At 32.6% G+C, this 20,724-nt stretch overlaps 4 protein-coding genes across 7 annotated transcripts; 3 read left to right on the top strand and 1 right to left on the bottom strand.

Annotated features, from left to right (window-relative positions):
- Positions 1 to 2,170: 2,170 nt before the first annotated feature.
- LOC108452211 (E3 ubiquitin-protein ligase RSL1-like) lies at positions 2,171 to 3,795 on the top strand. Its single transcript, XM_017749978.2, has 2 exons — positions 2,171 to 3,218; positions 3,469 to 3,795. Exons 1-2 carry the CDS (start codon positions 2,386 to 2,388, stop codon positions 3,539 to 3,541), a joined length of 906 nt encoding a protein of 301 aa, XP_017605467.1. The 5' UTR covers positions 2,171 to 2,385; the 3' UTR covers positions 3,542 to 3,795.
- Positions 3,796 to 5,591: 1,796 nt separating this feature from the next.
- Positions 5,592 to 6,985, top strand: LOC108450927 (E3 ubiquitin-protein ligase RSL1-like). The gene is made up of 2 exons (XM_017748692.2): positions 5,592 to 6,555; positions 6,664 to 6,985. Exons 1-2 carry the CDS (start codon positions 5,744 to 5,746, stop codon positions 6,734 to 6,736), a joined length of 885 nt encoding a protein of 294 aa, XP_017604181.1. The 5' UTR covers positions 5,592 to 5,743; the 3' UTR covers positions 6,737 to 6,985.
- A 1,328-nt stretch (positions 6,986 to 8,313) lies between these two features.
- On the bottom strand, positions 8,314 to 12,446 carry LOC108452232 (uncharacterized). Of its 4 annotated transcripts, none has more exons than XM_017750001.2 (3): positions 12,204 to 12,446; positions 11,821 to 12,029; positions 8,314 to 9,771 (listed from the first exon to the last, which is right to left on the bottom strand). In XM_017750001.2, the coding sequence occupies exon 3, from the start codon at positions 9,664 to 9,666 to the stop codon at positions 8,593 to 8,595; it is 1,074 nt and encodes a 357-aa protein (XP_017605490.1). In that variant the 5' UTR covers positions 9,667 to 9,771; positions 11,821 to 12,029; positions 12,204 to 12,446; the 3' UTR covers positions 8,314 to 8,592. The 4 variants fall into 4 exon arrangements, with proteins under 4 accessions (XP_017605490.1, XP_017605489.1, XP_052884737.1 ...); XM_017750000.2 differs by having other exon boundaries at positions 12,199 to 12,446; XM_053028777.1 differs by lacking the exon at positions 12,204 to 12,446 and adding an exon at positions 12,139 to 12,201.
- Positions 12,447 to 14,554: 2,108 nt separating this feature from the next.
- On the top strand, positions 14,555 to 19,338 carry LOC108450286 (ribulose bisphosphate carboxylase/oxygenase activase, chloroplastic). The gene is made up of 12 exons (XM_017747841.2): positions 14,555 to 14,943; positions 15,050 to 15,135; positions 15,540 to 15,549; positions 15,968 to 16,030; positions 16,408 to 16,521; positions 16,656 to 16,717; positions 17,504 to 17,558; positions 17,711 to 17,912; positions 18,053 to 18,159; positions 18,293 to 18,348; positions 18,607 to 18,699; positions 19,090 to 19,338. Exons 1-12 carry the CDS (start codon positions 14,616 to 14,618, stop codon positions 19,195 to 19,197), a joined length of 1,284 nt encoding a protein of 427 aa, XP_017603330.1. The 5' UTR covers positions 14,555 to 14,615; the 3' UTR covers positions 19,198 to 19,338.
- The last annotated feature ends 1,386 nt before the right edge of the window (positions 19,339 to 20,724 follow it).

Here is a 20,724-nt window from a genome sequence, read left to right on the forward strand (position 1 = left end):
TCAAGCTTACATTTTTAGCCTTTAAGACATTACCTATGTATCTATTTAAGGTAAATTATACAAATAGCCACCTAATTATGTCTATGTTCCTATTTTGGTCACTCAACTTTAAAAATTTCAATTTAGGTACTAATTTATTTTTTGGTTCTTGTTTTTGGTCACTCGTCATTAAATTGATAATTGAAAGTCTTTTTCTAACTGATATAATAACACATTTAGTCGTCAATACTTATATTTTTTTTTATCAATTTGATCTAATTCTAAATAATTTCAATAAATTTAACCCTTTTATTTACAAATTCTATCGGTTTGATCCTCAAACTTTCTAACCAAAGCTCTCAACTTTTAAAATAGAGACATTCCACATCTATAAATTTATAAAACCCAAGAAGAAAAAATTCTCCAATTATATAAATATAACGTACTTGTAATATAAATATTTTACATCCATTTCTCCATCACTCATATTTTCAATAATATCCCTCCATTGAGATTTTCTAACCTAAAAGTATTCAAGAGGAAATTATAATAATAAGCGTAAATCAATAAATCCTAAAGGTAAGTTATAATGCTTCCACTCCCAAATCTTTTATTTCAATGCAATTAATTTTAATTTTAATTTTGTGTAAATGTGAACTTCTTATAAAATTTATTTTCTTTTATGGTTTTGGATATTAAATTTGTGATAAAAAATAGGTACATATATTAAATTAAAGTTTATTATTGAGTTTAGTATTTTCACTATCCATATATAAATATATATTTAATAAAATAAAAAGTAAAAAGTAAATTAAACATGCAATATATTTTTAAACTTTACTTAAAAAAATTTAAACTTTCACTATCCATACATGTGATGATAATCCTTGAATCAAAATAAAATTTTTATTAGCATATTTGGTAGAATTAGATAAGTTTTTTCTTCTTTTCTATTTGAGTTTTATAAATTTATAGACGGAATGCCTAAGGCAAAATTTTGGTTAGGAAGTTTGAGGATTAAAATGATGAAATTTGTAAATGTAAAAAGTTAAAATTATTAATTTATTTAGAATTAGAATCAAATTGATAGAATATGTAAGTATCAAGGACTAAATTGTTATCATACCAATTAGAAAAGGTAGCGCTATTATTACTTTTATCAATTTAACGGTGAGAGACCAAAATATGAACGAATACAAAGTTCAGTACTTGAATTGAAAAATTTTAAAGCTGAGTGACTAAAACAAGAACATGAACATAGTTGAGTTTCACATATTTATTTATCTTATTTAATACTTCAAAATTTTGTTTCAAGCAAGATTTTACAAATTTAAACTTTGGTTTAAACGCATACTAAGGAACTTTTAAATTTGTTTAAATTTTGTTTTAAGCAAAATTAGTTTTCATGGACAATTTAAACACATATTAAGGAACTTTTTCATATTTTGTTTATAATAGAAAAAACTTTTTTTTTATACAATATTGAGGGTAGGGATGAGAGTCACACGGTTTAAAACCATATGTTGTATCAAATGGATATCTAAAAAACTTTTAAAGTATCAATTTATACATGTCAAGACACCTGGAAAGAAGTTGAAACTACAATGATTTTTAATTGGCCCTTCAACTTTTACAAAAAAATTATTTTATCTCTCAATTTAATTTTTTGCACGATGTTACATAAAATTAATTAAATATTAATATATCATCTATGTGACAATAAAAAATAAATAAAAATTAAAATAAATTTTCCTTTTGTAAAATTAAAATATCAAATAAATTATTATACCATTTAGCAGCATTGCATTGTAGAAAAAGAATAATAATAATAGATATTAATATTTAGATGTTGTATAAAAAGAATCTGATTCTAAATTTTTTGGGAAAATAAATAGTTTTCAATGTAGTTTATGTAATAAGAATGAATATTGATTATTAAAAAAAAAAACCAATCTCTAAGAAAGTTAAAACATTTGAACATACCTAAATTAATAACTATTAAGAGATTCATGGTTTCAAAGACTTATCCTTTTCCCTACAAAATTAGTAAAAGAAATGAAGCTTATAGAATTATTTATACGAATTCGAATTGTATAGTGGTATAATTATAATTGTGCTTTATTTCTAATGGAAAAGAGAGAGAAATATATGTGCTTTATTTCCCACTCTAAACCAATAAAGTCGCTTGTTCAACTTGTACATGAAGTACTTGCTTTAGAGAAGTCAAGAAGTCAAGATTTTTCGAGTAAGGGAGACATTACCACTTAATGAAGTAGTTGAATCAGGGTAGGGCTCTTCATTGCTAAATTACTTGAAAAGCCATGCCGGTTACTCCATTTTGTTAAAAGAAAAAAAAAAGAAAAGAAAAAACTTGTGGAGTGTAGTCATAGTCTTTCGGTACCCATCATGGCTCAAATCACACCATCATCTGATCTTGATTTTGTTGATGATTTTTACTACTCGGCACTCTTTGATGAAGACGAACATGAAATCTTTCCACCATCTGACGACAAGTATGCCGAGGAGTTGCAGTTTCAAGAGGCTCTCATGTCATCCACCGTCTTTTCCGAAATGGGTAACAATGACATCTGCAACCCATGCATCGCCCATGCTTCATCACCCCTGTTAATCCAAGCCCTGCCTCAGCCCGAGTTACTGGAGATGGAAACAGAGGAAAGCGGTGAATCCTCCTTAAGCTTCTGCGAGATTTGCGTCGAAAGGAAAGAAAACGATCAGATGTTCACTACGCAAAGCTGCAACCACTCTTACTGCTCCGATTGCATTAGCAAGCATGTTTCGACGAGGGTTGAAGAAAACTTAACCGTAGTAAGGTGCCCTGGAGTGCATTGCGAGACTGTCTTGGAACTCGATGAGTGTAGGCCTCTGCTTCCGGAGGTGGTAATCCATCGGTGGGAAGATGCTCTCTGTCAGGAGTTTATTAATGCATCCCAGAGATTTTATTGCCCGTTCAGGGATTGTTCAGCCTTACTTCTGAATGATGGGGGTGAAGTTATTAGAGAAGCGGAGTGCCCATTCTGCCACAAATTGTTTTGTGCGCAGTGTTATGTGCCATGGCATCCAGGGATTGCATGTGAGGATTTCCAGAGGCTTAATGAGGATGAAAGAGGGAGAGAAGATCTCATGGTGAGGGAACTTGCCCAGGAGAAAAAATGGGCTAGGTGCCCCAAGTGCAAATACTATGTTGAAAGAACAGTAGGTTGCCCACACATGGTTTGCAGGTCAGTTAATATTCTAGTCATTTATAATACTATTCATCAATGATACTGAATGATTGCCCTTGTCTTTGGAATTTGGATGATTAGATTTTTTTTATGCTCTATATGCTGGAACGTGATGAATTCCCTTGAGCTCATATAGATGTGTTAAAACTAGACTATTTTAGACTTATGGAACTGAAAATGATTTAAAGCTTCCTAAAAAGAGTACTTGGAGTTGATTAAGGGAGTTGTCCTATGATTTTGGTCGCAGGTGTCAGTTCGAGTTTTGTTATGGTTGTGGAGAAAAGTGGAGTAACACTCATGGTGGCTGCCAAAGGAATTAAGAACACAATAACTCAACAATACCACAGTAAATGTTATCATCTTTTAAGTTGTTTTTAGTCTCTTTAAAGAAACTATTTGCATCAGATGTGCAGTAAGTTTAATTTGGTGTAATGTTCTTAGTTTATGACACATCAGATATAACTGATGTAATGAGGTATGAACTATTTGTTCGATTTAGTACTGAGAATTTGCTTGTTATTACTCTTATTTGTGAATGATGTTTATCCATTGGAGCTTGTTCTTGATTGATGAAGATTGTGGTTCATTGAGGTAGTCTTTGTGTTCAACTTACATGCTAAAATACACATTAAAACACAGGTATTGAACCTTATGAACTGTATTCTAGAAGCTTTATGAAAGAAAAAGCTCTAGAAACAGGTTAGCAATCTTAGTATTTCACTAAAGCCTAGCAAAAGATTAAACTGCTAAAATACCCTTTCATAACAATACTTAATCGAAAAGGATTCATATTTTTTAGGCAAAATAGATAAAACCTTAAAAGAAACTTTTTTTTTTCAGGTGGGATTAAAAGAGGAGAATAAAGTTGAAATTAGAAAAAGGAAGAACATAAATTCAGTCATAGCGTTTTCTTTTCCTGTGCTACTGCATTCTGTGTGTTGTACTATGTTCTGATCAGTTTTAACAGAGGCAGGCAAATATAGCTATACTGAGAAAAATAGCTCCTTTTTTGCTGCTGAAGTTCCTTTGTGTGCTAATATTGTGCCAATCTTACATATAGGTCTTTGGTCAATTACATTATATAATTTTAGGCACTTTCCAATACTCATATACCCTTGGGATAACTTTTAAGAACCAAACTTGAAAGTTCGGTCTGAAAGTAGAAGCAAGCAAGCAGAACGGCTAATGTCCCACTATCATAAAGGACATTAAAAGTGCAGTGAATCTCCTTGTTTCGTTCTCTCGTAGGAATTTCGCTTCCTTTGCGAGAAGGAAATCAATTCTTTAGTACACAATATGAGGTCTCCGTCTACTATCTATCTCGCACTTCTATTCAATATCACGGCTACGCGTTTGTCATTGACCTGCACCGGCATAGGGTCAACGTGCTACACGAAAATCAGTGAAGGGCCAGGCGTGCACGCGCTTAAAGTTGAACTTGTGACTCGGATTGAGCTCCTCTTGCTGCACTGTGGGTTAACAAATATAATGGAAATCATATATCAATTAATAAATTTGAGGTTTTCATCTTAATAAATATAGTAGTGATGGCCTAAAAATTTGTGGTCCATAGTCCATTCGCAACAGATACATCGAACATATGTGCACCTGGCCCATCGTAACCCCATGCAAGCCGAATCACCTTCCAGCTAATTATGGTTCTAATTCAGTGCTCTATCACTTTCTACAAGAAAGTGTATAATCTCTATTTTCACTTGGTGCCAATACGTTGGCTTGTGAGACAACAAAGCCTTCGCTCCATATTGAGGGTAAAATAAGGTAGGAACTTGTTCACCCTAATGATGATGAGTTCTAAGAACTATAGCAATAGAATCATTGCAGATAATGTTTAATTGCCCTTTTTATGACGCACACCAAAATCTGCAAAAATGACAAAAGCTTTGTTCATCTTCTGGGATGGGTCCATCCTTCTACTAGTGTTTTAGCTTTTTGTTGGTTAGTGACAACAATCACATAAAAAATTTGACTAAGATTCTGCAGCAAGAACCACATTTTCGCAGGCAAGTTACAAAAGGATGTTTGCTTTTTACTGCATAGAAAAGTCAAAACTGTTGGAATATGCATTGCTTTGCTGCCAGATGTCAAATAGGACTTGGCTTCATTGCTATTTCCCTTACGAAGTTACCCAATAAATTTGGACACCGTATATAAGATAAATATATATATATACTTGGAGTTGGAGTATCAGATTTTCATACTATATCTTCATATATGTTAAGTACATCTATTGAAGATGGATATTTAAAAATAAAATAAGTGCAAATAATGTAGGTAAAACTTAAAAGCACAAGTCAAAGCTTCATATCCACTTATATTTATTTATTTGTTGATAAATTGCGTGGATCGTAATGGACATTTTCCTAGAAAGTTACGCGAAAGTTAGAATCAGAAACGGACATGTTCCTAGCAAGTTAGCTTCAAAGCTACGCCCATATATATACCAATGGCTAGTTAACTTAAAAGGGGAAAAAAGATTGGTGTTGTAATTAAGTGCTTGTAACATGGCAAAAGTTTCATCTGATTTCGATTTTGCAGAAGAGGTTTATTGGTCAGTCCTTGATGGAAACGAAGGAGGTAATTTGGAAGACTTAGATGCCCTGTTAGCTGAAAAGTTGCAATTTCAAGAAGCAATACTCTTGTCGGTCAGAGAAAACGTCTCATCTTCGTCCTCAACCTCAAGCTCAACGTTGCAGGTGACAAGTTCGTCGATGCCTAAGCACAAGAAGCCAGGGAAATCTAAAAAAAGAGTCGGTCCATCCTCCTTAAGTTACTGTGAGATATGTTATGATAGAAAAGAAAGGCATCAAATGTTCAGAATCTCGGGTTGCTCTCATTCATTTTGTGCTGATTGTATTAGCACATACGTAAAGACAAGGCTGGAGCAAAACATAACCATAACCATGTGCCCAAGGGAGAACTGCAAAGTCCCATTGGAGCTTGAAGCGTGTAAGCCTCGGTTTCCTAAAGAGGTGATCGAACTTTGGGGGGATTTACTACGCGACGAACTACTTTGTGCGACGGGTGGGCAACTTTACTGTCCTTTCAAAGATTGTTCAGCTTTGTTGCTGAATGATAACCAAGAAGTCATAGCAGAAACAGAGTGCCCCTACTGCCACAGGTTGCTCTGTGCTCGATGTAAAGTTTCATGGCATTCAGGGATCAGCTGTGAGGAATATCAGAAGCTGAGTGAAGATGAGAGAGGAAGTGAAGACCTGATGGTAAGGAACCTTGCCAAAGAGAAAAAATGGAATCGTTGTCCTCGTTGCCATATCATAGTTGAAAGAACCGAAGGTTGCCTACATATGACTTGCTGGTAAGTCTATGAATTATACTTGTTTGCTTGCTTAGAAAGTAATTCGAGAAATTCGTGCTGTTTCGTTATGCGTCTAATTACGAATCTTGTTGACGCTTGTGGTTGCAGGTGTAAGTACGAATTTTGTTATGCGTGTGGAGCAGAGTGGACTCATGATCATGGTGGCTGTCAAGGCAACTGAGAAGACAAAAGTATAGAATGTAGATATGACAAGGATAACATAAGAATGAGAAACAGCAGTTAGTGATTTTGTGTTTCTTTTTTCAATAATTGGAAGTCACTCTTAGCAGTCAGATGGAAACCAAGAGAACTTGTCCTGAAGTTTGGGTTTTCTGTTAAATGCTTTGGTACAGAATTTGTCACTTTCTGAATGTCGTTTGGCTCTGTTTTGCTGCAATCTGGAAGTAATTTTAAAGAAATTTCTGCAAAATTGAGCACTCTTTTAAGTTACCAGATTACTTTCAACAAGTGGAATCCACACGTCTTGGATTCATTTTTCCTTGATTTGAAATAAAAGCAAAAAGGCTAAGAAAATTCTACATAGAGAAGGAACAATTAGAGTCAAATTAATGTCAAGGTTACTGGATTTAGGGTCATTTCAGAGCTTAGCATGAACCCTGGCTTGGACCTACATCCAATTGAATTTTCTTGCTGATGTCTCATTAACATAAACTAGATTTTAGTTTTCACCCAATCATCCATAAAACAAAATAAATAAGGTAGATTTTTCCAAACCTAATCAATCCATATTCCACATGAATTATGTCGATATGATAGCAACCCATTTATTATTGAACCCCAAAAAAAAAATAGCAACTCTCACAACATATTTGATGCATTGTAATGAAATAAAGTAAAAATGGAATAGCTATTTGATAAAAATGAAATACAAAAGTGATAAAGGACTAAATAATTTGGTTGACTTAGTGAAATAAATAAATGATTATATATATAATGGATTAAATATTTTTAAAGAATAGGTAAGTAATAAGTATAATATTATAATATTATCCTCTTTAAATAAATTATATTTATCCAAAAATAAAAGGAGGAGTTGAATTGGTATTTTAAATTTTTAGCAAATTTTTCTTAAATTAAGGAATCTAAATAAAGAAAAGCTTAGGCAATTAGTTTAGTGATTCAACCCCGATTACTTGCCTCCACTATCTTTTTATACCTTAACCAAATATTTCTCAATTTATTATATTTAAATTAATAGCTTTTAAGAAAAATGTACAACCTTCCCAATCTCTATCATTTCACAAGGCTAAATTTTTATGGCTCAACTATTCTTTACAATTCTGTTACAATTTTCTACCCAAAAAACTTAAGTATACTCGTTTTAATTTTAATGAGAAAATATGTAAATCATAAATAGCTCTCAAAGATATGTGCTTACAAATGTTAGCTCATTTAAACAATAAAAGTTAGAATGATAAAAGATATTACAATAAATACCTAAAAGACAATGTACAAAAAATTATAAAAATGAATATCTAAAGTGAATTCTCTTGATTTCAATACTAGGATGCGTCTCAATAATATCTTAAGTATTTTTAACTTGTATTTATATTCCTACATTTATACATGCAAAAGGAAGTTACTAACCGTTTGGAGCATTTGAAAAATAATTTAAAATTATTTTACTTCACTAAAACTTTAGAAATTTTTCATAGCTTATAAGCAATGTTTCTCCTTTTTTGGTATATAAAAAAAATTAGTAATATGAAAAAGTCAACAATACCGATTGAATAAACATTTGAAATCAAGAGTCGGATATTCCGTAAACATTCAATGATATATGACAAAAATAAACATCATGCAAGAACCGCCCAACAAAAAATAACGCGGCAACAAGGTATCAAAATATCCAACAAAAAGAGCCATGCAAATCGAAAATATGTGACAAAAGCCTAATATCGACAAGAATAATATCCAATATAAACGAAGGTCATAAAAGTGAATCAAAACAAGGAAAGAGAGCAATTCTAAACAGAATCAACAAGTCAGCCACAAAATCCACATCTAAAACAACCACTAATCGTCTGATGAAGGCGGAGGAGGGAAACGTGACACTATTTGAGCCATTTGATCCTCCAAATAAAAAATCCGAGGCATTAAGGCATCGAAACGAGCATCTACATGCTGGGAAAGACCATGAATGGCATCAAGGATGGCCGAAGTGCGAGGTGACGGTGGTGGAGGTAAGGCAAGTACCTCCTCCTCGGGTTGTACTTCTCCTTGTGATTGTCGTGCCGCTGCCGCCTGTAGTTTGTCTTTATGAACCCATTTACCATCCTCCTTACAGTAGCCACAACTATGAACAGAGGAAACATCGATGAAGCTATTGATGGCTCGACCCGGATCAACAGACACCTTGAGTTTAAGTTGGCGAAAGATGAAAGAGAGAAAGGTCCCATACTTAAGGGTTTTGTTGCTAGAGAGGGGCCAACGAACAACCTCAATCATGTTAAGGAACATGAGGACCGGAAGGTTAAGATGATGCTTAGTTTGAAAACAATGAATGAACCAATAATCGGTTTTGCGCAAGATCGCATGCTTGTTTGTAGGATTAATGGTCCAAGTGAGGATGAGATGAAGGATCCGATCATGTAATTCTAAATCACTAGCATGATCATCTTTAAGGATTAAGGTCGAAGGGAAAGAACCTAAAAAAGTCGGATCACCATCGAGAGGAATCCTAAGGTATTGAGACAAAATGGCAGGGGTAATGGTTACTTTCTCACCCATGACATACGAAGTGATTGCAGTAACAGTTTTACCATCATCACCGTATTTGAATTCGGCGTTAAAGTAAAAGACTCGGACGAGGTTGTCATGACAAGTGCCAGTAAGTTGGAGGCAATAAAGCCAACCCCATTCGTTCAAGGTGGGAAGGTGTCGAAAATCGAGTTCATCGCGAAGAAAGGGAAGGTCAATAGGGCGAGAAATATGGACATTTCGAGTAGCAAAGGAAGTCTTGAATTTATTAAGATCGTCATGACTGCGGAAGCAATCAGATGCGGACGATGGATAAACCGCACTAGATGACGCATCATCCGTCCTAGCCCTCTTCTTAGTAGCTCTATTATAGGAGGTATGAGGAGGCATGGTAAACAATTTTTTGTACGAGTAAGGAAAGAGTAAGTGTGCCAGGTGAAGACTAAGGAGTACTAAAAAACGAACCAAGACAACATAAGAAGGATAGAAGAAAACCTGCGAAAACAAACACAATCAATCGATACTTCAAAAGCAGCAGCCTAATGTAACAGTATACAAAATCTTTAATATTTTTTTAATTTATACACATACTATATATGAGTGAATATGAATTATAGAAATATAAGTTTTAACTCATATATACAAATATACGTAACAAAAAATGGAAATCGAAGAAAATGAATAAAAAATAAGAATAAATAATAATGTGATGGTTCCAAATAAAAATAAAAAATCCAAACATACTAGACACGAAAATATTTTATATAGAATTACCACTAATCATTTTAGATTAAATGTGATTAGACACTTATTGAACATATGGATAAAAATTAGCACCCTGCAACCCCTGTTCTAATGGACAATACCACATTTGTAGTGTCTAAAATTTTGATTATTATTCTAACTTATTCTTATCTAATTTGACTATAATTACTTAAATTAATTTTAAAGAAATTCACATACTTCATTTTTTTAAATTTTAAAGAGATACGCCTCAACCATTTACAAGATACCTTTTACGAGACTTAAAATGTTTGAAAATGATTTTGGAAAAAAATAACTTATTCATGAAATAATTTTTTTAAATAATCTGAAAATACTTTGATTGTTAGTTTAGGAATAAACTCAAAACTTTTGGGGCGAAAAACTCTTTGTTTATTATTAATTTTAAAGGAAAATAAGCCTTAGTCAATTGTGAGACACAACTCGATGAATTTTTCAATTTACAAAAACATAAATATCACTTTTATTAATTTAATAAAATGGTTCAATTGACATTTTTTTTAAAATATACCCCAATCATTTGCAAGGTACGAATTAAGAAAACGACCCTCCACGATTCCGAGAAATCTTATATATATAGATATATATTTACTTTTAAAAGAAACTCGGCTTCAACCACTTGCAGTAACACCATGGATCGGTCAACCATTTGCAATCCATCAAAAATTTAAAAACATGAGGTTCAAATTGAATCTGAATTGAAATCACAAACGTAGGGATTAAATTGAACAATATAAGAACCGAATTAAAAAATAACCAGACAACGAAGAACCTAAACTGACAATTATCCAAAATTCTAAAAATCTATTCCCCCAACAATCTGAACGGCAAAAAAGAAGGTAGTAGATTTCCCGCTTGTTTTAATGAAATAATAAACAGGTCATCTATGTAGTACGAGTTAACCAACCGACCATTTGAGGTTTCAAAATAGTAAATTTTATCTTATTTTATTTCAAGCACATATTTTTTTAAAAAAAATTTGAATTCATTATTATTAAAGAAAAACGACGTCGGTCTTTGGGGGTACAATTAAAAAGAGTCAACCGTTTGTGGCCCCATAACAATATGTCTAATATATAACACTAAAAATTTATTCCTAGAACATATTCGCAAATTAATTATCACTCAATATTCAATAATATAAAAACTTAAAATAACTCAGGGATCAATTGAAATAGGACTGAGACTTCATGCACAGAGACTAAATTGAAGCAGACAAAAAACCTGATTACAAACACGTCAAATGGCGAAGGACTAGAATAGGAATTTTCCCCGAAGCCCAAAAATATCTAACACATGAGCGGGAAATTTCCCACTTGACGCGATGAGAGGATAAAATAAAAATAAAAAACTTTATTTATTTTAATTCAGTTCCTTCTTACTTTCTTCTTTCTAAACCTAAAACCCTTCTTTCCCTTCTCCCAACTCTCCCTTTTTTTTTTTTTTTGCTCTCCCATGGCTTCCTCTTTTACCCACCATTTTTTTATTATATATTTTACCTATTTAAATCTCTACAAACAATTATGATTTCTGTTTTATCTTTTTTTGTGTGTGTTATTTATTATGGAGATTTCATTGCCTTCTCAGCTTGATGATTTCGAAATCATATGAAACACTGTATCATCGAAGGCTCTTCTCCGATTTCCGGAGTTTCAACAGTCTTTTCTTAAAATCTGGGTTTATTCACGAACTAGTAGCGTGCATGCGAATAGAATAATAAAAATTAGGGGAAAAATAAAGAAAAAGAAGGAAAAAAACTACCTCCGGGTAATGGTATTTTGGATTTCAAGTTTTGCCTGTAACATGTGTTGTGATTTCTCTGATTCACCCCCTACAGTGCTCCATTAGGAGATTAGATGTTCCGGAATTACTTGTTTAGCTTGTCATTGATTTCCGACTGTATTCTGCTTCCAGGCACAGACGCTTTGGTCACATCCTTGACCGCTCCCTTTTTTGCTTGGCGATTGTTTCTTGACAATAAAAAAATAAAAAAAATTACAAAATCATCATCTCGATGAATCAATAAAGATAAAAGAAAACACATTAAAATCAAGGCCATAGAAGAAATTAGAGAAGTACTACACATATGAGAAATTCCAGAAATTGTTTTCCAAAAAGAAAGTAGTAGGGCAGACTAACCTTACTTGGAGGAGCAAGATAATGAGAATGTTTTCTCGCATCAGCTTCGTATAAGCCTTCAGAAGGAACATCAGATTAGATTCTCTCGATCAAACGAATCAAATCAACTTGTCCAGGACATTCAAAGTACCAAGTTATAGGCAGCTCATTTGTATGATCCATTGTGTTAAAAAACATAACTATATATACCTATAAGTGAAAAACGGTGCTACTATAAGGGAAAAATAGTGCTTGTGCTTCAAATCTTCAAAGTCAAAGCTACATAGTAATAATTTGAATTTTATAAATTTGATTAAGGGAGTGTTTGGATATATTTTATTATAGCAAAATATTTGCAAATCAAGGTTAATAATATTTTAAAAAATAAAATCATAATATAAAATGAAATTAATAAAATAATATCTAAAAATACTTTATAAAAATTATAATTAACTTTAGTATAAATTATGTATTCATAATATTTAAGTATAAAGCACCGATTTAATATATCAAATAAATAATGTTTTGTCATTTTAAAATATTCTTTTATTTCATATCATAATTTATACCTTGACATATTGTATTTAAAAACGTATAAAATATTTAAAAATGATTTTTCTCTCTCATTATAAATCCTTAAATATGTTCACTCTTCTCCCATACCTCCCTCAATCACTCTCTCCAATGCCTCCTTGTTTATTGAGAAAATAAAAAGTCTCATCCGACTCTAACTAATCACATTAATATTTTGGGTAAACTTCACCATTAATTATTAAACTATACATAAGTTTTCATTTTAGTTACTTAACTAAAAAAAATGTTACAATTTGGTTACTAAACTATTCAAAAGTTTTCATTTAAGTCACTAAGCTGTTAAAATCGATGCTATATGACTTTTTCTGTTCACATTGTCTGTATCAATCGAAAACTTTCTTTCTCCTTCTCTTCTACAACTCAAAATATTTTCATGAAACAACTTTAGATGTTACAAATTTACAAACAAAATTCAAAAAACAAAAATTTTCGGCCTCCAACACTAACAGTCATATCGACTTTGAGCTAAGGTATGTTTTTCTACTTATCAATGGGTATTGATTCATCGTATCGATTGTTGAATCACTGCTTGAAACTCGCTAGCGAAACTTTAAAAAAAAAACTTAATAGCCCAGTGAATTAAATAAAATTTTTTGAATAGTACAGTGACTTAAATGAAAACTTTCGAATAAATTAGTAACCAAATTTTAACCTTTTAATTAAGTGACCAAAACGAAAACTTATCCATAATTTAGTAACTAATGGTGAAATTTACCCTAATTTTTTCTCTCCTATATTATTTTTTTTCATAATTTGTTTCGTCTTTCCTCTCCTTCACCTTTACAACTCATTCTATTTTATTTTCTTGAATTTTAAGAAATGAAAACCGGTTTCCGATGAAAGAGTGATGAGCATGGTTGTCAACCGCCGACCACTATTGTCCAAAAACTTCTTTTAACTCCAGAAATTCACCTCATATAATATTTTGCCTTCTCTATTTGATTTTCCTTTTAGTTTTTCCGAAATCTTCTTCTGAAAGAATAAATAAAACAAAAACTCCACTTAAAAGAACTTCAAAAATCTAACAAAAATTTCACTTTTTGAGATGTCCAAATTTTGTTATGCTTGTACCATTTGCCAACTATTATGATTTTTTGAAATTTGAAGGAATAAAAATCTTTCCCATGAGTTGTTCGTTGGGATGATGTCTCCGAATCCACGCGCGCTTGTAATATCTACTCTTGGGTTTCCCCAAACAATGGCTATTACCGGCAAAGGGGTAATAAGGCGGAAATAAGCTATTCTATGGAAATAATTCACTAAAACTGTTGACTATTCTTAAAAGAAAATATTTCATTGGTATATAATTCAATAAAATTAAAGGAGATGAGTTATAGCTTATAGTATATTAGAAATTAAATTCAAATAAAAATACATTAAAGAAATAATATCGATAAAAAATTACTAAGCGGAAAAACACAAATTGGTGTGTTGAATTGGACATAAACAATTTTATTCCTCTCAGATACCTGCAAAACGTAAACAAAAAAACTAAGGCTTGAGTAATTGAGAAAACAGGCATCTTTATCGACTCACGAAACTTTCCCTCATGAGAGGAGTCAAGGGTCAAACCCCCCTTCGTCGTGCCGGAAAAGGTTACATTCGGCTTTGGCTAACAATGGTTGAGGTTGTCCCAGACCCGGTCCTTTCATAACACAATGTCATTTGAGTTGAGTAATTATACTTTAGCCGTTTGAGTTTCGAAAAGGTGGGTGAGAAGGAGAGTCACATAACTGTAACTTGTCTGTTTGTGGCGCCAAATGTTCCAAAAACTTTTCCTACCTATCCATTAATAAAAAGAACCACATAACCCAAAACAACGGTTTATAGTACCCAAGCTCCAAATGGCTCTCTTCAGACTGCCTTATTCTTTCCCTTCCACTCTCCCATCATTCTTTCCAAAGATACTCTTGCCAGTTCCCTCCTTTTCAATTTCTTGTTCTTCAAAATCCACTCCCAATCAACTCAAAAACAACGATGATAACAGCAATACTGATAATCCCAAGAAATCCAAGAGACTATCAGAGCAATCTTCCTGGGAAGCCAAAGATTCAGAAGGGAGAGATTATCTATACAGGCTTGGCAAAGAGGCTGATAACATGAACATAGCTGTTGGTGCTAGGGCTGGTGTGATTGATGATCTTTTCACTGGGAATTTTCTTGGCAAAGACTGTAATTTTCTTCCCTTCGCTCTTCCTTCTTATATTTAACTTAAGACAAACCGTTTAAAGAAATGAAATTGAATATCTTTTCTTTTCTTTTCTTTTTTTATCTGTAGCGGATATTGTGTTTGATTACAGGCAGAAGGCGACGAGGTCCTTTGAGTATCTACAAGGGGATTATTACATTGCTCCCGTATTCTTGGTAAAATTTCCAGGCTAACAATTTCCTTTTGCAGTTCTTTTGGAAAAGTTGAGTTAAAAGGTGGCTTTTATGATTCAGGCTGATGATAGGTTTGAACTAGAATGTGATTAGCTTTACAGGGTCTTGTTTATCTTTATCAAATATTCACCTCTGCTGTGATTAGCATATAATAATAAAATAATAATTTTCAGTTCAACTTTACTATCTTGTTTGAACTTAGATTTTCATTGTCTAGTTCTTAATTTTGCTTTAAATTCAATTGCAGTTAACATATATACACTATCTTTTTTTCTGCTGTTATCTATAGAGACAGCAAGTTGTTATTGTATTTCCTTTCTTCTTCTTATGTGTTTATTATTTGTCAGAAGCTAACACTGCATTATGTTTGCTTTTCTCATTGTCAGGATAAAGTTGGTAAGTTTTACGGAACTGCACAAAGATGAGAAGACTGCTATGAATGATACAGGAAAATTAGGAAATCTGGCAGAAATTAGTGACTGGAGCATTCCGTCAATTTTCTGTTTTTTGGAATATCCATGGAGTTTAAGATTATTTTGTTTCTATTAAATGCTTTAATAATGAGGAGAAATCCGATATATTACTGTCGATACTATTATCCATCACCCTTTACCATTCCACGATATTATCATCTCTGATGTGTGATCTTCCACTTGCCAACCTTCTCTGATTTTCCAACTTGATGCTGAGCCTGTCATATAGTTATTATTTGTCTTCTTGAAATAATCCTATCATTTTGGAACTTATGAAATAATCCTATCATTTGTCTTCTTGAATGATGACTTGTATTTTTTTCCTGTTTTACTTGCTGCAGCATGCCACATCGTGAAGAACTACCTTGCTCATCTTCTCAACGTGAAAATTCCTTTGATTCTAGGTATATATTTGAAATAGTCAAGTGAATTTTTTTTTTTTTCTACTTTGATTGGGAAGGAATGAGGGGATGTTTAAAAGCTTAGACATACTTGTTTTTTACTTTTGTGGGTAGATCGGTTTATATATGGGAGTGTTAAGTATAAATTCCATACTTCTCATTGTTATATTTGTCCTTAACGGTTTGGGTCTTAGGACTGCTCACAACAATCTTGAATCCTTTATGATGGTTTCAACAGCTATGCTGGAAACAACATTTCACTGCATTAAATATCTTATGGACTGCAGATTCTTTTTCTGGCATTTCTCGCAAAACCAATGTAGTATATAGCTTGAATTCTCATTTATTTTATTTCTGAAATATTGGATTTTGACTTGAAGGTGTCTGGGGAGGAAAAGGTCAAGGAAAAACATTCCAAACTGAACTCATTTTTCAGGCTATGGGGATTGAACCTGTAATTATGTCTGCCGGGGAACTAGAATCTGATAGGGCTGGTAAGATTGGTATCCACCGTTTTTCCTTCCTTGCCATTTGTTTGCAAGAATATAAGGAGATTCGATCCATTCAGTTATTATTACCTTTTTATGTGAAAAGACATGATTTATTCACATTGTTGTTCCCTTGACAGGAGAACCAGGAAAATTGATACGCGAACGCTATAGAACAGCTTCCCAAGTGGTCCAGAACCAAGTTAGAAGCTTTACCACCCTCATTCTTCGTATATGTATGTCTAGGTTTATGAAGTTTAATAATGCTCTTTAATACCAATGGTAAAATCTGCATGTCATATTAGCCTTTGCATAGGGATATACTGATATTCAATGTGTCAACAAACGGATTATTCCTCCTTCTCCAACATCTATTTCAAGTATATTGCGGTCCTCTTACAATGATAAGATGAAATATTCAACCATGATAATGGTGTAAAAGAGCAGAAGAGAGTTGAGAAAAATCCGAGTACAAGAAGAGATAGTGAGAGCATTTTTGCCACTTTGACTCAAAGCCTTCGCAAATGCTTGAACTCCTCAAAATCCTGTGAATAATCTACCAAATAAGATGAAAATGATCAGTTGAGATGTTGAATTCTATTTCCGCCTAGAGGAGAGCTGGACAAAATAAATGCCCTAATGTTCCAAAATAGCACGAGCACATTCAACTCTGTACGACCTTTCGATCAAGAAAGCGGTGAAGCTTTTTCGTCAGAGTTTCTATTTCCATCTCCGATTTTAAGTTCATCAGTGCCTGACAGAGATTGTAATGGAAAGGCTAAAGTCGTTCCCTTGCCTTAGAAAGTCAGAACTATGGCAAACATATTAGCATGAAAATAGAACAATTATGACCATAATAATATCCGGAGCTTTCAGTATAAATATTTACAGATACTCAGTATGCTGATGTATGTTCCACATCATTGTTAATGACTTTCTGCAATTGTTCTTAATTGCATGTTTGTTTGAATTTTCTGAACTAATGCAGGGCAAGATGAGTTGTCTGATGATCAATGACATTGATGCTGGTCTTGGTAGATTTGGTGAGCTTATGTTTTACTGGAACAGAAAACCTTGAACTGTACCAATTATGCTTTAAGTTTCATAAATTTCCTCTTGTTTAATAAGTTTTAAAAAGTTACTTATGTACTGATTCTTTATCTTGAACTTTATATATTTTTCACATCTTATCTAGGTAATACTCAAATGACGGTCAACAATCAGATTGTTGTTGGTACCTTAATGAATTTGTCAGATAATCCAACCAGAGTTAGCATCGGACAAGATTGGCGAGAATCAGATATAACAAATAGAGTCCCTATCATTGTCACGGGGAATGATTTTTCAACCATTTATGCTCCCTTGATCCGTGATGGAAGGATGGAAAAGTTCTACTGGTACATGATACTAAAGCTCCGCACTTTTTTACTTCCCTTGTGGTGCTTTGTTGATACAATACAATAAAATGGTCTTGTGGTGGTTCAAAGAAAGAAATCAAGCTATTCCATTATTATCTAACACATCATTTGTGATACAGGCAGCCTACTAAGGAAGATATTGTGAACATTGTTCACAGAATGTATGAGAAAGATGGCATATCTAAGGACGAGGTCGTAAGTATTGTGGAAACATTTCCCAATCAAGGTATATTCAGATCCTGCATGATCTCCATGATTAGATTTTCTCTGTCACTTCTATAGCAAATATGTAGAGGGAAAAACAATGACTATATCATGGAGTGCATATTGATTTGTTTTTCCTCTTTGGTTTTGGACAGCCTTAGATTTTTATGGAGCTCTTAGATCTCGAACATACGACCGGTCGATTTCAAAGGTATGTTAACTCTTCATTTAGGTGTTCTCAAGTTAGGTGTGGATTTTCTTTCTTAAGTGATCGTCATACCTAACATGGTGCAATATTGTTGCTTTTACCTTGCTAGTTAGTGATTATTAGTTTCACCATGTTAGGAAGGTATCTAAAATGTCCATACCTGTTTTATACCGTCATTTGGACACTTATTTTTTTTCGTCGGTTCAAAGAAAACAAGTAAATATAATGTATTTTCATCATCTTACTCCTTCTATATTACAGTGGATTGAAGATATTGGAGGAATTGAAAATCTTGGAAACAAACTTCTCAGACGGAAGAAGAATGAAGAACTCCCCGTATATACTCCCCCGCAGGTAGTATGATGATCATAAACTTTCTTTTAGAGGCGCAAATTCATATGCTGTTAGTTAAGTTTTCAAGGAAAATTGGTTAATGACTAGTGCGTGATCATTTTTCATAGAATAACTACCGAAAACAACATACAGAAGCCAATAGAACTTCAAAAATATTACATCTTCTATCAGGTGATGAACAAATCAAAACATGGTGGAATTCCCTTTCCAGTCTTTGCCCCGCCACTGGCTTTTTGATTGTTAGTTTATAAAAACATCTTGATATGACCCCCCCCCCCCTTTTTTGTCTTTCTGAAAGATGGTTTTTAGTAAGTTGAAGCTCGCAAGAGAAGTGAATGTAGTTTTTTTTGTGTGTTATTTGACTGGGAGTGGGGATATTTCATTGAACAGCAAACGGTGGAGGCTTTACTTGAATCAGGGTATTCTCTCCTGCGGGAGCAACAGCTAATAATGGACACTAAACTTTCAAAGGAGTACATGAAGAACATTGATGACTAACTCTGATTCGATACCATGTGTTCTCAATATTATTAATATTTTTAATTTGTGGATTACTCTCTTTTCTCTTCTGGTGGTTGATGTGTATTTCACTTTTTTATACTATTTATATTTATCTAATTCGATTATTTTTTTTTTAAATCAACCGTTATATATGAAAAATATTGTTAAATTTAATTATGGATTTTGGTTTTCTTTTTTCTCCTCTTCAAAATAATAGGATTAGAGATGGAATGGAGTAGATTTGGGTCGGGACAAAGTGAGAGGTATAAAAGTAGAGGTCAAGTTAGGGTTGGGGCAAGCAGAAAAAGATCTCTCGTACTATTGTCATTTCTAATCTTATTATTCTAAAGACAGGACAGTAGAAAGATTTTATTTAAAATTTTTGTCCCTAGACTATCTAATCTCAAAATAGCTATTTTAGTTTTGTCAAAAATAAAATTAACATTTCAGTCATTGTGTCATTATCTGTTGTTAGAGGTGTAATGGGAATTGAATCACACATGGCATAATTATATGCAATTTCCGTTACACCTCTTATAACATATAATAACATAGTGATTAAAATGTTATAAGATGATAACGTTATTTGTCAAATGTAACAAATCAAAGTTCATAGATCAAAATATAAACTTAACTAAACTAGTTATTTTTGTAGTTTACCCAAAAGTTATAGATTTAAACCACAATTTTTTTACTTATTTTATTCAAATAAATAAGATGTAATAATGATAATTTATGTAATTTCATATTATTTTGAGAGTATTTATATTTTTATATTTCAATAAATTCACAATATGAAAATTATAAGATTTGAACTCATGATATATATATATATAATTTTTAAAGTTTTAGTATTTCAACTGAAGCTATATTTAATTTCTATATTAAATTTTTATAAATTAATTATATAAAAATTTCACCCACGTATATTAATATCGATAATTTTTCTATGTTTGAGGATGTGATTTCCTTGGAATAAAAACTTATTTAAACTTTAACAATAACATTTAAGTTAGCTTTCATTCCTTAATTATGACTATGATTAAGATGTTTATGTCATCTAAACCATTCTTCAAAGGCAAAATAGCTTAATTAGTACGATATTGACAATGGAGTGACATTCATTTTCCATCAAGTAATGTCAGGGCTAAGAACAATTAAATCGGGAATCCGATGCTTTGTTTCTTGAACACCCCTAAAACATTCCTATTTCACTTTAAAGCCTTTGGGCTACCCAATAATAATCAAGAAGAAGCAAAAATTGTCGAACTTTTCTCGTCAACTGGGACAATATTCCTACAGCTTCTAGTGATGGTTTATGGGGAAATTCTTTTGAGTTGAAAAGAGAAGTAAAACTTAGTTGACTTGACACTGCTTAATAGAAGAAAGTAAAGGCGCTAATCTTGGTTCTTATATTGTCTTCATTCGTCAAAATAATTTTTTAACACACACACACACACACAAAAGAAAAAGGATTCTTTATTTCTTTGTTTATCAGATAACTCCCATCTTTTATACCTTACA

The sequence above is a fragment of the Gossypium arboreum genome, chromosome 5, assembly GCF_025698485.1.
Source record: "Gossypium arboreum isolate Shixiya-1 chromosome 5, ASM2569848v2, whole genome shotgun sequence".
Lineage (NCBI taxonomy): Eukaryota > Viridiplantae > Streptophyta > Magnoliopsida > Malvales > Malvaceae > Gossypium > Gossypium arboreum.

Coding starts and splice junctions, on each gene's coding strand:
- LOC108452211 (XM_017749978.2), top strand. CDS start 2,386: ATGGCTCAAATCACACCATCATCTGATCTTGATTTTGTTGATGATTTT. Junction 3,219..3,468: donor TGCCCACACATGGTTTGCAG/GTCAGTTAATAT, acceptor TTTTGGTCGCAG/GTGTCAGTTCGAGTTTTGTT.
- LOC108450927 (XM_017748692.2), top strand. CDS start 5,744: ATGGCAAAAGTTTCATCTGATTTCGATTTTGCAGAAGAGGTTTATTGG. Junction 6,556..6,663: donor TGCCTACATATGACTTGCTG/GTAAGTCTATGA, acceptor TTGTGGTTGCAG/GTGTAAGTACGAATTTTGTT.
- LOC108452232 (XM_017750001.2), bottom strand. CDS start 9,666: ATGCCTCCTCATACCTCCTATAATAGAGCTACTAAGAAGAGGGCTAGG.
- LOC108450286 (XM_017747841.2), top strand. CDS start 14,616: ATGGCTCTCTTCAGACTGCCTTATTCTTTCCCTTCCACTCTCCCATCA. Junction 16,031..16,407: donor GAAAATTCCTTTGATTCTAG/GTATATATTTGA, acceptor TTTGACTTGAAG/GTGTCTGGGGAGGAAAAGGT. Junction 17,559..17,710: donor TGCTGGTCTTGGTAGATTTG/GTGAGCTTATGT, acceptor CATCTTATCTAG/GTAATACTCAAATGACGGTC.